The following is a 16,792-nucleotide window of genomic DNA, read 5'->3' as shown; positions in this document are numbered from 1 at the left end:
TTTATAAAGATACAAGCATAAATAAATTGTTCTAGGCAGCTTTGAAAAAGAAAAAAACTATCAGTCTACTGAAACTGACAGATTAGTATAATGTAAAAAACTACAGGAATGCAATCAAAAGCGGATGATCATCATGAGTAAATTCATATGAAAAATTCCCCAAACTTGAAGACAACAGATATGTTAAACTGAATTAGAATACATGCTTGTTTGTATACTTACTGTGCTTTCAAAAGAAATACACCACTGTATCCAGCAAATATATCCCTAAATCATACTATCATTTAAACATAAAAGTTTAAATTCTCTATTGATCAGAATGATTGTTCAAAGAACAAAAATCACTGAAGGCTTACTAAGATGAGAAATAAAACTAATTTTCCTCCAGAAATAAAAATTGACGTATTTCCATAAAATGGATGCTCCTCTTCCTCTCAAGTATTTTCTCACACTGATAAATTCTGATCTGTTGCGCTTAGAGGTTGCTAAGCATCATTCTTTTGCACACTCCCACAAAAGACACAAGGTCAATATTATGTATCATCTAAGCCAATATTCTGTGCTAGGATAAGCAGACATGAATAAAGTATAGCTAATGGCTGATACGAAACTGCAAGTATTTACTGCTGTAATCCAAATACTGATTGTTTTATTTCTCTGGGTTAAGTTGAACAGCTCAGATGCACAGAGACAAGGGCAAAATCGGCTATAAAGAAGAAAAACTTATGGTTCACTGATTTACAATTCTATAAAGATACACGACAGCACATTACAGTGCATTGATATAATTCAACCAGGAATCCAAAGTGAAATATCAAGCCCACACCACACTAAAATTGTTGCTACTGTTTGAAGCTGTGATTATACACCCTAGTCAGTTTCATACACCTGCAGCTGCCTATTTAAGGGGGAGGAAGTTAACACATTTCCTCCATTTTCTTTGCAACTAGCGTACCCAAAGGTCAGTATCCTCCTACTCTAAACAGTATAAAATACTGCACTTTAAACAGTCAGAAAAGACCTTCTACATAATACAGGTTCTCTGCTTTTGTGATTATAGTCTTTCATTCTCAAGAAAGATCTCAAAACACCAATTCTACAATAAACCTAACTAATTTTCTTCAAGAACAAAGCATAAAGACTGATTTTCTTTTAAAGAAATCCTTAACCATCAAGTCCTTTTTAAAGGTGAACAAATAAAAAGTCATCTGTCCTTTCTTTTCCATGTGGAAAGTGAAAATTACTTTCTGCTTTCCAAAGCAGTATGAGAGTTCAGTGATTGAATTCACTTCTCTGTACAAATGGTAAGTCAAACTCCAGAGAGAACTGATGAATTTAAATAATAAAATAGTGTCCTAGTGTCAGATGGAACAACATTATAAACGTAATTGCTAAGACTTCTGATTTTTTTTATTTTACAACATACTTTCCAATGAAGAAAAACTCCTCAGTTACCAAACTACCAAAAAAAGAAGTTTACATACTGGGGACAATTTTCTTCTCTTATAGGAAGTTTCACTACTGGTAATTTACTTATAACACTTCACTTTAAAAATATGGCACCTAAGTGAAGTGAAGAGCATGAATGCCTTCTCCAGCCGCAGATTCACAGATCCCTCAAGCAGAGACACAGCCCCTCATCTGTACTGCACCCCTTCGTGGATCTCAGGCTCACCTTGCAGCTTGTGTATGCAAAGGAGAGGGAGTGTGCACATGCAGAGAATTCAAAGACTTAAGAAAAATAAGAGGATAAGACAAACTGCAGTCTTCAGCTGCAGGGCTCAGCCAGATAGGTATACTGACCAGCCGTGTTTTACATGCAGCCCTTATACACTCTTTTTTTTTTTACCTATCTCCTCCACATTCCTCCTTCTCCCACTTCCCCTTGCATGCCCATATGAGTTTACAGAGCTCTGCAGTTTCTGCATCCTCCCAGTCCGGGATCCCCATTTCACAACATGATCAGCAACAAGTGATGCTAGAAGTGGTGCCTGTAGCTTCTGAGTCTGCCAGTTAGTGACTGAGGTTTGTCTCTTGAGATTGTCTCCCAACCAAGATGACCTCCATCAGATAACCCTGCTGTTATAAAAAAAATCCCACATTCTCATATGCTCTCACAAATTAGTGCGGCTGACCACACATGGTTTACTGCATCCCTGACTTATTGTACTTACTGTTTCACAAAAGGGCCCTGCACCAGATACCTTCCAAAAAGCAGGCAAAATAGATCTAAAGCTCAGCACATTTATATACTACAAAAGAAAGCTTAAACCTTTTAAAATGCTTTAACTTGTTTGATATATGCCCCCATATTTGGAGATACTCAAAAGCCATCCAGACACGGTTCTGGGCAAGCAGCTTTAGGTGGCCCTGTGTGTTGGATAAGATGAACTTTGGAGGTCTCTTCTCACCACAGCTGTTTTGTGATGGTTGAAGATTTCTTTTAAGCATTAAAGGGAATGTTGAATTCAGTTAATTTCTTCAATGTGATGAAGTGCTAATTGGCTTGGAGTTTTATTACACACAAAAAAAATTTCTGGTGTTTCTGACTGAAGTCCTTAATGAAAAAAAAACCACAGATGCGTAAAATCTAAGCTTAAAAAACTTACTGATTGCTACTTGCATATTGTACCACATCCAGATCAAGGACATTTTAAATAGTGAAGGTTTTAAACTGTTTTGAAAGTAAATCCAAAATATTGACAACTGTTTATTTACAGGCTGAATTTTCCTAACAAAATGAATAATGAAATCATTCTTAACAACACAAATGAATTTAAAGTTTCTGCAGTTTAGGATCTGCATGCTGAAACCATTTTTTTAAATGAACAAAAGATTATGAAACGAGTCTCTTAGCTATTAAAAGTGTAACTGAATTTTTCATAGAATCATAGAATCACCAAGGTTGAAAAAGACCTAAAAGATTATCCAGTCCAACCGTTCACCTATTACCAATAGCTCCCACTAAACCACGTCCCTCAACACAACATCCAGTCTTTCCTTGAACACCCCCAGGGTCAGTGACTCCACCACCTCCCCGGGCAGCCCATTCCAGTGCCTGACAACCCTTTCTGAAAAGTAATACTTCCTAATGTCCAGCTTGAAACCATTCCCTCTGGTCCTATCACGAATGACATGAGAGAAGAGGCCGACCCCCAGCTCACTACAACCTCCCTTCAGGTAGTTATAGAGAGCAATAAGGCCTCCCCTGAGCCTCCTCTTCCCCAGGCTGAACATTCCCAGCTCCTTCAGCCTCTCCTCATATGGCCTGTGTTCCAGACCCCTCATCAGCTTTGTTGCCCTCCTTTGAACACGTTCCAGGGCCTCAATGTCTTTCTTGCTGTGAGGGGCCCAAAACTGGACACAGTATTCGAGGTGCGGCCTCACCAGTGCTGAGTACAGGGAAAGAGTAAAGAAAGAGTAAGAAAGTCTGAAATAAAAGCCAGTCACCTGTGGCATAACTGAATTACTTTTCCAGGAACTGAAATTGTCCTGATGTGTAAAATAATGAGAACTATTTGAGGGGCGAGCTTATTGTTTTTCAGATCTATAGTATTACAATATCAGAAAGTTAGAAGTGAACAGGGAGAAGGAAAGAGAGAATCATTATGGCAGCATGAACACTGCTGCAATTCAAGTTGTTGCTTTCAGTCATAACTATTACATACTACAATATCTGCTTTCAGTAAAAGAGAAGGACTTCAGAGTTGCATTGTGTCTGCAAACACCTAGAGCAAAATTTAAACTCTGGACTTCTAAATAAGCAAGTTCAATACTGCTCAGTTCAGAGAAGTGATCAGCTGGTCAGCTGAAGCAACACCTTAGCTCAAGCAATATAAAAACGGGCATAATACAGTAATCTGAATGGTAGAAAATTACCAAGTTTATTAAGTTTCAATACTAGACTGATTCAGCAAAAAGATTGGTCTTATAATAACTCCAAACTGCATCTTTTTTCTTTTTTTCTCTTTTTTCTTTCTTTTTTTTTTTTTTAATATACTTATTCTGAGGAGGTTAACAGCAAGTGATGGACAAGCAGGAATGGACAGTTAACCTACAAGGATGCTTGTAACACCTCAGAATTGGCACTTATTAAAGTAACAAGGAGAGAACAGCCATATTTGCCTTAAATGGAAGCACAGAGTGAATCATCTGCCTTACACACTCCCCATACTCTTTTAGACTACTCTGTAAGGCTCTTTCAAGACAATTACTTTGACTTGTTAAAATAATTTTACAAGATGAAGTTGCCTTTCATTTCACCTTGTTAAAAAAAAAACAAAAAAAAAAACAATTGTGTAGTGAAAACAGCTCTTATAAAAAATTTTAGGAAACAAAAGGAATTCATTATTACTACAAGGACCATCCGAAAATCAGTAAAATTCCAAGTCAACAGCAATAGAAAGTTACATTAAGGATATGGAGGGTGCTAACCTCCAAGCTTCTGAACCCTAAATTAAAATAGCATAAAACATGAATGTGTTGTCTGTGTAATTTTAACAGTCACTGAAAAGCCAAAGTTTCCTCAACTGCTACGGCAACTCAAGTTTGCTCTCTACATTATAGTTTTTGTTTTATAAAATGCATTAGCACTTGTATTCCTCTTTGGACTATTACAGTAGTCATTAGCATGCTCAGAAAGACACCACGCTGCACAGAGTAGCAATACCAGAAAAAAAAATGCAGTTTCACTCACAGTCATTAAAAAAAAAAAACAAAAAACAGAACTGCAGCAAAAGCTTTGTAAAAAGGCAGTTCAGTACTTATTGATTAAATGCATTTATTTTGGTTTTATTTAGGATTTCAGCAGTCCGTAACAAATATGCTCGTAAAATCAATTTTAAAGGTAGGAAGCGTTGATCAAATTATGAATCCCCTCTTGGTCAACTGCATATACATTCACAAACTTCAGAGTTTACAAAATCGACTATCCTGGATCAATAACTTCTTCCCACAAAAATGATAAAAAGGTTGCTGGTAAGGAAGGACTTCAGAGATTACCTTCTGCTTCTTATACTGCAATACTAAAAAAAGATTTTTCTGTAGCAAGCTATTCTCTCTTCAAAAATACACTAATCATGAATAACGTTTTCCAGTGTTACTGAGAACAGTCTAAAACTGAACAGCTGAAGCAGCTAAGTTACTAAATATGTGCAACAGAATAGGAAAAGCAAAACAACATGTGAACGTACATATATCACGCACTTGTCAATTTCCAATATAAACACAGAAACACACTGATACTGCTGAAGTCAAACCAAATAATCAAATGGAAGATACTTTAATGCAGCTTATTTGTAATGTAGCACTGCACTTAAGAGGTACTCAAACTTTTAGTAACAATGAGATGCATCTAGCTAAATGGATGCTTTAATTATAAAATGACAAGACTAAATTGCTTTCAGTGGGAACAGGAAGCAAAGCTTCAGCTTTAAGCTCTAACACACTTAAGGAGAAACATATCTAGGGGAATATCCATGTAGTAAATAAAGATCCAGGCGGATGAAGCAAGAGTGGCTCCACCACCCATACTTCCAGCAGGGACAAGCTTAAAGCTATGTGATTCCATTAACACTGTGTCAGAAATAGAAGGTATTAGTGCAGGACTGTGACAAACCTAATGTGACTATAGAATTTTCTGACAAGAGCTATTTCATGCCTTGGCAACTCAGAGCAATCATCAAAGCATTCTGCACCTTCTCAAGCAGATACAGCCCTGGATCATACAAAAATTGAAATATTTAACTGAGAACATTTTTACACAAAAACCAAAATCAATTAAAAGTGTTTCAGAGATTTTCACGATGAAGTATGAAATGAATCACAACTGCAACAGTAAGAAAACTCACAGTAAGAAAAGCAGTTTACAAAACTCTACAGAAGAACCTTCAAGATGTATAAAGTTTGTAGAGTCTTATGAGGATCTGAAATTATCCGTGAGGAATATGAAAATTTAGTAATTTTAAAAAATAACCTCTTAATATAATCTATTTTTTCCTCATATTAGTTAACTACCTTTAAAAAAAATAAAAAAAACTCTATGTAAACACAACAAATATTTGAAAAAAATGTTAAGATCTGTGCTGAAGTGTGACGGAAACAAACAACTGGGCATAATAAACAATTTCTGTTCTGTTTTTTTTTGTTTTTTTTTTTTTTTTTTTGAGTGAAGGCACAGAACACAAAACTTAGCTGTTCTATTACTATGCCATGAGAAATACTTACAAAATATGCTGACAGACTTAAACGTAACCAGATTTTTTCTACATGCAATATACTTCATTCATATACTGGAGTTGTTTCATCTCTCAGTCCTTGTTTCTTTTAAAAAATGACATTAAATTACTCAAATTATTTTTTCCTTTACTCTCTCCTTAACTTTTTTTTTTGTCTTTAAGCAAGGTATTAGAGCATAATTAATGTTAAAATGCTGCCTTAGGTTTCAATTAGTTTTTTCTTCTCCCTCCCTCTCTTCCTTCTTTAAAATAAAGTTACAGAAAGAGCATGAGCATACAATAAATCACATTTGTTAAAATAAATATATGTATTTTCATATATGTGTGCGAATATACATATATATGTACATACATAAATATATATGTACGTATATACATGCAAACACTATATATATAGTGTATATAATATATATTTTTTATATATATATATATATATATATATATATATATATATATATATATATAAAATCAAAAAAGAAAAGAAGTACTTTCAAGCTGAACAAGAAACAAGAACATTTACTTTTTTAATGGGCTGGCATAGAGTACTTTACACATCAGCACTTTGAAAACACCCATACTTTTCAAGTGGTCTGATGGAACATGCAATTCCACAGTGGAACTTCTGTGTTGTCACACATCATGAAGTATAAGTAAATCTTCACTGGAACAAACTGTCAGATGCTTTCCATTGATAACTGACGTAAGTTTTCCTCTTGTCAAAACGTGCAAGGTAATTGCTCTGTTTCATAAAAATAAGACTGACAGGTATTTCTCCCACCTACCAGCAGTTGATGGAGTATCTGTTACTGCATAGTGGAACGCTTCAGTTACCTGTTGCCTTGAACTACTACATGGAGCAAGTCTTGAAAGGTCCACAGACCTCTTTGACGTGAAGGCTATTTGCGGACTACGACAAGAACCAGCACCTCTTGGCAAGCTGGTAATACTGCTCCTGGACAAACGAGTTCCCCCAGCACCACACATGCTTTCCAATTACTGGTTCACACACACTTGTAGCTATGAAACCTAAAAGAATCTTGCAAGTGTGTTCCCCCCACAATAATTTGTCTCAAATTGGAGTCCAAGTATGCATATACAATAAATTGTATAACATGACATTCTTTGTGTGGGAAGACAGTAGCTTGAATTTATCATATAAATTTACTATCTTTCATCTGCCTTAAAGAGCCATACTTGCAAAGAACAGCATCAGGTAATGTCTTACAAAGTCCATTTTAAACACTTTTTCAGCTCTGCATGTTTTTAAACAAATGAATAGAGCTTGTTTTACAGAGGCACTGCTTTACAATTATTTTGTCTGTCAATCACTAAGAGGTACTAGAAACCAAAGCTGGCCTTTGTGTTGGTTTGATGAGGTTTTAACAATTATTTCAACAACTAAATTATAAAAAGAGAATTAGAATGTTTAAGAGAAGAGGGAAAGCAACCTGCCACTGCCAGCACTGTAAAGAAAACATTTTTCACAATCAGAAAAAATTAAGATGTATATAACATTGTTTCTCAGAAAACACAACTCACTGCTCAAATAGCAGAATTTAATCAGACCTTGGGCAGGGGTTTCTAACTGTAACATCGGGCCACATTCATCAACCATTCAGAAAATGAGAACTGTCTACAGATCAGTAAATTTAAAAAAGTAATTACTAAATTAAAATGAATACTAAGATGTCTAAACATAGTGCAGATCAAACAGATATTCCTAGTTGTTTTTCTAGATATGTAGAAAAGTTCCACTGGTTTGCATTATGAAACCATCATACTGCAACCCAAAATTGACAGATTCCTTTCCAAATGCTTTCCTCCTTTCTCTACTATGCCTCCATTTAAGATGTGTTGAAAAAGATAAGAGTAACTGGAAGAGAAAATTTTTTTTCCTCACAGGCAATACAAGGGAAGTTTTTAGAATTGATCAAATAGCAAAATGTTAAACTGTTTATTTCTTACTACACAAATCGAAAATTGACTTTCATCTGAAACATTTGCAGTGTATAATTTCCTTTAATAAGTTTTGTGCATAAACGACTATGTAAAATACAGTAATCACTTTATTTTCAAGAAGATAAAAACACATGCACCGTATTTTCTACAAAACAGATAGACCATCACTTGTCCCATTCCAAAATGAACATCTATTTTTAAATTCTAATGCTTAAAATTAGATCGCCTATGTTCTTCAGATTTATTTTTTGTTTCACAGTTCTTTTGAGAAATACTACTGCCTCACCAACATTTCTTAAGAATGCAGGGAATGGTTTTCTAGGAGCAAATTTTGTCATCTGCCTGATAAATATTTACTTCACTTGCTATCTGCACCAGTCTGTATAAACTGGCTCAGATATCCATTACTTATTCTATTCTCTTGATGTTATCTGAGAACCACTGCCAAAGGATCACCAGACTTCTGTGGTCAATTTTAACAGAAACAACTATGAAATTAGTTCTGTGAAAAGAGATTTTAAATTTTTTTGAAAGTAGTACATACCTGTTCCTTTGCTTATATAAGGAGGCTTGAAGAATTTCACAATGCCGTACAAATTCACTACAGTCCCATCTTTAAGGCAATTCAAAGGAGTATACACGTATTTTGGTGCAACAGACTAGAAAGGCATGGTAAAATTAGGGGACAGAAGAAAAAAAATTATGCAAATGTTCATCTACAATTCTGTGCTTTTAACACCATTCAAACTCAGATATGTTTTTAATTTGTCTTGATAACTAAAAGTTACCTATTCTTTTCCTAGCTTATTCACTTAAGATTTTCTAAATGTTATTTAGAATTTTATTCATTCATTCACAGACAAAAAAGCACACTTCATTCCATTTCTTCCGTGAAATATTTCTTACAACAAACTAGTCAGCCAGTAGGTGCAAGTCAGATACAAAAGTGAAGACACATGAATAAGAAAATGAAAGTCATCATAATAATGTTTTTTTGTTTGTTTGTTTTTACAGGCTGGTATTAACACATCCGTCCAAATGGCTTTTTAAATCCACAAATTTTAAATTAATATTGGCAGTGTTGCTGCACAGAATAACTACTTTGGGCATTCTACTTCTTGCAGTTACTGCCTAAGTTTATATTGTAGTAGCACACCTGTCAGAGGATTAAAAGAAATCAAGGACTAATTTCTACTATCTAAGGACAACTCTCTTCTCAATTTAGGATTACAGAACACGACTCTCTTAAAGAACGCAAGTTCTCCAAAACTGACTGAAAACTGCATTTCACTGATTGAATTGTGGAAGAAAAAAACCTCTCAGATAATTAATACAAAGTCAAGCTGTGTTATGTTCAATACTAAATCTTTAACCTGATGATAAAGAACAATTAAATTTCATCTATCAAATTTTAGGCCTTAAGTGTACTACTTCCTGTAGAATTGTAATTTAGATAGGGAAAGCCGTGTTCCTAGCAGAAACCAAAAGAAATTTTAAAACACTAAGCCTGATTTTAATCAAAGGAAGATTAACCTTTTTTTTTTTTAAAAAAAAAAAAAAAAAAACAACCTCGTTTGGTATAGAAGGTACTTCATTAATTCATATTTCCCAAGCAAATGTGCAGCCTATTTTGAGAACCAGACAGAAACTACATCACAGAAATACTACTTTCTCATATTTCATTCTGTTTTCTAGGCATGCCATTTGTAGCAATAAAAGCTAAACAAATGACTGCTGGAATAGGACCATGGATGTAAAATAGGAAAGAAAAAGAATTCTACATATTCTTATTTACATGCAGTTCACCTCATATTAAAAATATCCTGAATTTTTAAAAATTCCCCGGTTAAAAAATAACCTGAATATAAACTCACTGCAGATGTAGTTCCTGAAAAAGGAGTTACGCTTGGCTGTGTACAAATCTGAGGAGAAAAAAAAAAACACACACAAACTTAACTGATTACAAAAATGAAGACAGTACAAACATTGTAACATTTCATACAGCTGCAGCAATAAGCACCTTTGCTATTGGAATCACTTCTGACACCTCTGAATCTAGTAAAACTTTATTCTATACAATAAACAATATCTGTTCTGATTACACTCAGACAAAAACAACTTTAAACAACAGTTTCTGAAGCAGAAACCCCTCTTGCACCCCTTACCTTATGTGCATTATTCCCTTCCATTATGTGCAAGAGCAGTTCAGAAAGATTTAAGGAGCTATCTCAAGCTAACTAATGTCAAATTCCTGCACTCAACAAGTAGAAATTTATCTCGGAGATCATGATAATTTGGATCTGGCAACACCTTGCATCACTTCTATATTGTATACTTCGACACTGAGTACTTCACAGACACTGTACTCTCAGTTTGTCATCTACTACAAAATGTTAATCACTGCCGTGAACTGTTCTGCACAGAGTATTACCATGAAGGATTTTCAAGCACACAATCCCCATCCAGACCTTACAGAATTTTGGGCAGAAAGGATAACACCCATTCTCATCCATCAGAGATAAATACAGATGTTTCATTCACATACACTACTTTGACAAAATGGATGGAAGAATGTATTACATAATTGTAGGCACACACACAAATGTGTCCAGACCATCTCCTCATGGTCATGCTGTAATAATCTGCAGTACTTCAACTTCTAACAGATTTTTTTTCTCTACTGTAAAGCATAATTTTAATGACGGTATTTGGAAAAAAGAGGTTAAAAAAAAAAATCTAGGCACCCACTTACATAAATGGCTGATCCAGCTTCTTCAGACACCTGCAGGTGGCAAGCATGTCTACCATCTTCTCTTGCTGTAGGAGATTCTGCCACCTTAAATCCAGCAACCACGAAGATGTCCTACGGAGACAGGTGATAAACAGATGAGTGTTGTGCATAGCATTATGTTTAAAAGAGGATTTAATGTCAAATTTCACTCTCAAGTCTTAAGACATTCAATTAAAAAAAAAATCCAAACATTGCCTTTAATTTCCTCTATGTAGCAGTTCTACCCTAATTCTAATTCAAAGAGAATCATTACCCTTTGAATATACTGAACATTGACTCTTTCCTGCATAAAATTAACTAAGCCAAAAAAAGCAGTCACACATCTGATTAATATCGAGAAAGCATTCCTGTCTTAGTGGTAGTCTGTTAGTGTATTACAGCCTCACTTCAAAGATAGTCTTCTCATAGATACTTTCAATTTAGTTGGATCAATATCCTCCAATTTATTCCTCAGGGGTCCAACAGTTAAGTAAATGACAAAACTTGGGGTAGCAAAAGAGATACTACAAACTTTGGTGGTGTCCCTGTTAATCTGGCACAAGCAGCAAATCCATTTGCTGCTGCATGTTCACTTTTGATATAAAATTTCTCACACATCACAATGCAAAGAAGAAAAATAATTACTTAAGCAGTAAAAGATTTAAGTTCCTGCAGAAGATCACCTTTTAATAGTAACCTTACGAAAAAACAAAAAGAGAGAGAAGACAGATAAAGGAAAACACATTTAGGAGACAGACATGTTAAGAAATTAATTTCTGACCAAAAGAAATACAATACTAGGAACTAAATAGAAAACGAAGTTCCTTTAGAGTCAACTGCTTTCTTGTCAGGACAATATAGCAAACCTGTTCCAACATACCTGCTCTTGCAAAACCTTCCACACACATACAAACACACCTGAGAAATACCATATTAGACTTGGTGTCCTTTTAATCCAAGCTTCTACCAAAAGCACTTTCTGAAATTTTTAATGAATGACTTTTGTTCATGTTTTTATTTGATTACAACATATATATGATTAAAGCTAACAGTTTGTCAAATATTGCATTACAGTAGTTCCTTTAGTTCTTTCAGCAATCTGATAATGTTACTCTCAATAATAAAGGACCCAAAATCTTATTTTTTTTAATTTAAAAAAAGGCTGTTACATTAGGTTTTATGAATATTATCATTAAAATAAACAAAAACCCTACAAAAAAGATTGCTTGATCAGACAGTTTAATACACGAAACTAATGCCATTGTTATTTCCAACTAGTGTCACAAATAGGAATAAAATGTGTCTTTTGACTACAAGATAACATGCAAGTCACCTAAGTGTAAGATGTACTCATAACTAAATAAATTAAAACAGGTGAAAACAATTACATGGATTAATATTCTCTGCACCTGAAACACACTATTCAGCTAATGTACATTAAAGTTGTTTCATTCTTTTCATATACAGACAGAAACAATGTACAGAAACACAAACTTCAGGAAAATTAGGGTTTGTTTTTTTTTTTTTTTTTTTTGCAGAAAACAGGTTCAGCACATCTTTCCTTTCTCTGTTGCTGATGGTCTTTCATGGTGTTCCTTCAACAGTGCAATTAACCTTCACGCATTATTCCTGTTTCAGCATTTTGTTAGATTACAGGAGGCATAAGGCTCTGGGACTTGGCTGCTGAGTCAGGATCGGAGCTCTGTAGAGCTGACTTGACTTGTTCTCCTTTGTCAGGAGGAACTTTAGCATTACATAGACTCAAATGTGTACACAGGTTGATAATAAATTGAGGATTTTTCTTGTGAACAATGATAGATCATTGGTGGTTACTATCAATTGAAGGGTTGCTAAGAGTTGTTGTTTCCTACAGCACTCTCTGGGACCCATCTTTCTATCCTCTCACTGCTGCTCAGGGCCTTTTATGTGCGTTTTAATCAGGACAATAAAAATAGTCAGTTCCTCATATTTAAAAATTCTGCATCCTGTATATTTAGCAAATTAATTCAAAGACATCCCAACCAGGAATTACTGCCAAAATTCTTGGAGTGCAGGAATCTGTATAAAGACTGACAGTTGTTATTTCACATACGAATCTAAGATTTGCAAAAGAAAGATCTTCTGTCCCAAATTAACTGCTGATCTTCAAGGTATGTTTCCTCTCTTCTGCATGTGTAGGGAAACCGTTAGGTCAGAGCCTTAACTGGTGATTAAGCACCCAGTGAAGGGGTGTGGCTGGCCCAGGGAGCACAGACAGATTGTTGTTGTGCTCCCCATGTGACCAGAAGGCAAAGCCACTCCCGGCTCACATGATGGCCAGCCACTGAAAGGAGAACATCTCTTAGATCTAGGCTGCTTCCTGGGAAGGAGTGCTGCATGGTCAGAGGTCCCTTTTACCAGTTGGGTAAATTCAACTCTTCTTTCCCTATTTGATTACTGCCCTACCTGCAAATACTTTGCCTGGTATTGCCAAAAACCTGTCAGAAACAATTTTGCTTCCTCGTAAGCAGAACAGCATGGCATGAGACAAACATCAAGACCAGGCTTTGATTCACAGAATCTCCTGTACAACTTAATACTCTCTGACCTGCACACATTACCATCCAGACTGATGATCCTCTGTATCGTTTCCCCAAGTTCACACATACGACTAAACTTAGCTGTGCATCAATTTCAAGGTCAAATTAATAGGCTCTCCTCTCTGCTGAAATTTCTGCTTTTTCAAATCAACTCAATTCCAAGCATACTAGACCATACTGGAAAGTAGGAAAATGTTCTTTATTGAAAATGTAGCTAGGCACTGGAACAGTCTCCCCAGGGAAGTGATCACAACACCAAGACTACTGGAGTTCCAGATGCATTTGGACAATCATCTCAGGAAATATGGTTTGAGTTCTGGGTGATGCTGCATGGAACCAAGAGTTGGATTTGATGATCCTTGAGGGCTCCTTCAAACTCAGGACATTCTGTGGTTCTATTACCTGAGCTGAAAAGCTTTGATAAAATTCTAACTTAATCGTTTCTACTTCCATGGTTGAGAAAGCTCATAAAAATGTTTCTATGAACCTGAAAACAAAGACCAGTTTTCTTTACTAAATAACTTTCCATCTTCAATGTGAATTTCTACTATAAATAATAAAGCACTAGCACGAGCCCATAGAATACAGTATACTTTAAGTTGATATCTGGCTATCTGTCAGCAAACTGACAGGCAATCTAATCAAAATTATTAAGTTGAGGTAATTGTTTTCAGCTTGCAACACACTCTCATCAAACTCAGACTGATTTGTTGATGTCCTTTACCCTGGAGCTATCAAACCAAGCTTTCTTTTCTAATGAAGCAAGATGCCAGCAACACACACAATAAAAAAAACCTGTGTATGTAGTTTCAAATTATAAAAAAGAAAAGTTTTAGTGTAACTTAAAGCTTAAATCAATTAAAATTTAAAATCTTATCAAAAGTATGGCAAGATATCTGACTAACAAACATAAATGGATGGTTTCTCTTTCATCCATATTCTCAATCCTTTATTTGCTAGGTAAAGGAAACAGCACGCACAGACAAAAAGAACTGCTCTATTTCAGTATTACTGACAAAAAATTTACATAAGCAAATACTTTTTTTGAGTTTATAATTATAAACATGAACAGACTGAATAGACTATTTCTAATGTTGGTAATAGCTATATGAAGACAAAATAAAAAGGTAAGAAATCTCTGGAAAACAGTCCATAATATAAGAAAAAGTGAGTATATTTTACCCCGTTACGTATAAGTTTTGCACAATCCTCTGCCATTTTTCCATATATTAGAATATTGAGGCTGTTAATCCTTGAACATGTGTCATCTAGGGAAAAAAATGCATCCAATTATCATTCCTTCTTCAAAACAGCAATGGGAAAAGGTTTACAAAATAAATGCATTTACAGAACGTTTTTCATTCCAATTAATTTACAAGCAGAAAATTACATAAATAGCTGTGCATTTGGGTTTGTGTGCTAACTATAGGTAAATCAATGATCTGGATGGTGGCCAGCATGGTGAGAGAGGTGAAGAGAGAAGGCTCTGGGGGGGAGACTTCTTTGTGGCCTTCCAGTACTTGAAGGAAATTTATCAGCTGGAGGAAAACCAACTCTTTACATGGGCAGATAATTATGGAACAAGTAGGAATTGTTTTGAACTCAGAGAGGTGAGATTTAGATATTAGGAAGAAATCATTTTACTCAGATAGCTGTGAGGCACTGGCATAGGTTGCCCAGACAATGTTCCATCCCTGGAAGTGTTCAAGTGGTCCTGGGCAGCCTGACCATTGCAGAAGGAGTGGAGCTGGATGATCTTTAAGGTTCCTTCCAATCCAAGTCACTGCACGGTTCTATCAAATAAGTAGCCCTCCAAATGGACTGAAGCAGACATCAAGTTATTTTAGAAGGTTATTCTAGCCGTTATCATTTCAGAAATAACACTAATGATTTAGATGTGTGAACTTATTTTTGAGACTGTCCAGGATATATAAAAACTTAACCTTCTTGAAAAGCCTTGTGAAATTAGCACGGCTCAAGAAGTTTTGTTGCTGTCCTCAGTAACCCCCAAAGCCAGAAGATAAATTACTTTGTTCTCGTCAACTTCATTCACCTCTGGCAACACTAATCACAAGCAGCACTTTCAGGTAGGATCTGAACTCCCTAGCCTTCAGTTGGGTCACAGAAGAATTTATATAATCAAAAAGGTTCATAAGGAGCAAGTGATGATTCCCTAACAGAAAGAAGAAGCTGAGAAAGAAGTTCAAGGAAATAGCAAGTTCCTCAAACCATCTCAAAATCCCTTTCTGAACTGCTTAGTCTAAAACAATGCAATACAAGTGCTGCAAATTAGCATACTGTTCTATATTAAATGTGTACTGAAATAGCATATACTGGGTAACTGTTAACTCTGTATTTTTCTTAGACCTTCTCTATGATAAGAAATTTAAAAATATGCTGTACTCGTAACTAATGAATTTTCAGAAAAGTATTTTAAAAGATTCTGTAACAAGGAAGTCAACCAAAAATCCAAAGACCATATAGCTTTCAGTAACTTATATGTGACAGTTTAAAATAACCTATTTTTTATGGGGAATTAACATGTTTCAAGTATAAAAATTTTACTGAATACTCAACAAAGCAAGTAGTGGTGGAACAGTATAATGACCAAAAAAAAAAAAAGGTTGAGAAGTCTAGCAAAAACAAAAGTGTATTTAGATGGAGTACCTTGAAGAACAATCTTGAAAAAGTCTGTACCATCTCCAAGTTTTGTTAGTGGGTAGGAAAGAATAACTATTCCCTAAAAAGTAAAAACAAAATTAAATATATATATATAAATATATGAACTGGGACCATACAATCAGCCTATAGGTTACAAAAACACTGATAACAAATGAAATGTCTATAAGGAAAAAAAAAAAAAAAAAAAAAAAAAAAAAAAGAGAACATATCTTTCTTTGTTTTAATTGGTGAAACATGCACAAGCCAGCATAAACGAGCTTCTAGAGATATAAAGGAAGCACTATGAATGAAATAGTACAAGTCTAAATTACTTAGATGCTATGGCCTGGATAGTAAACAGAAATTGTAGCTATGGAAATACCTTTTTACTGCTTACATCACTAACACAACAGTTACACTTTTTGCACAAAGGCTAAAAAGTTGCTAAAATAAATAGGACATTCAAAATCTTAAAAGATATAGCAATTTCTCAAATTATTGTTAAAGGATTACAACATAAATATCCAAACAAAATCACAGTCAAGACATAAAAGACATAAACAATATCCTGTAATATTAAAAATAGT

At 34.9% G+C, this 16,792-nt stretch overlaps 1 protein-coding gene across 4 annotated transcripts in view; it reads right to left on the bottom strand.

The window, feature by feature from the left end:
• POT1 (protection of telomeres 1) overlaps window positions 1–16,792 on the bottom strand; it is a 63,681-nt gene that overhangs the window by 35,157 nt on the left and 11,732 nt on the right. For all 4 annotated transcript variants that reach the window (XM_085218374.1, XM_085218383.1, XM_010706251.4 and 1 more), the window contains 5 exons: window positions 16,212–16,284; window positions 14,727–14,812; window positions 10,948–11,058; window positions 10,070–10,117; window positions 8,740–8,854 (listed from right to left, as the gene is read on the bottom strand). In XM_085218374.1, the coding sequence (XP_085074500.1) occupies window positions 8,740–8,854; window positions 10,070–10,117; window positions 10,948–11,058; window positions 14,727–14,812; window positions 16,212–16,284 (433 nt within the window). The remainder of the gene's footprint in view (window positions 1–8,739; window positions 8,855–10,069; window positions 10,118–10,947; window positions 11,059–14,726; window positions 14,813–16,211; window positions 16,285–16,792) is intronic.

This window comes from Meleagris gallopavo, chromosome 1 (assembly GCF_905368555.1).
Source record: "Meleagris gallopavo chromosome 1, MGAL_WU_HG_1.1, whole genome shotgun sequence".
In the NCBI taxonomy this organism is placed as follows: domain Eukaryota; kingdom Metazoa; phylum Chordata; class Aves; order Galliformes; family Phasianidae; genus Meleagris; species Meleagris gallopavo.
This window is presented reverse-complemented; position numbering and strand designations above follow the sequence as displayed.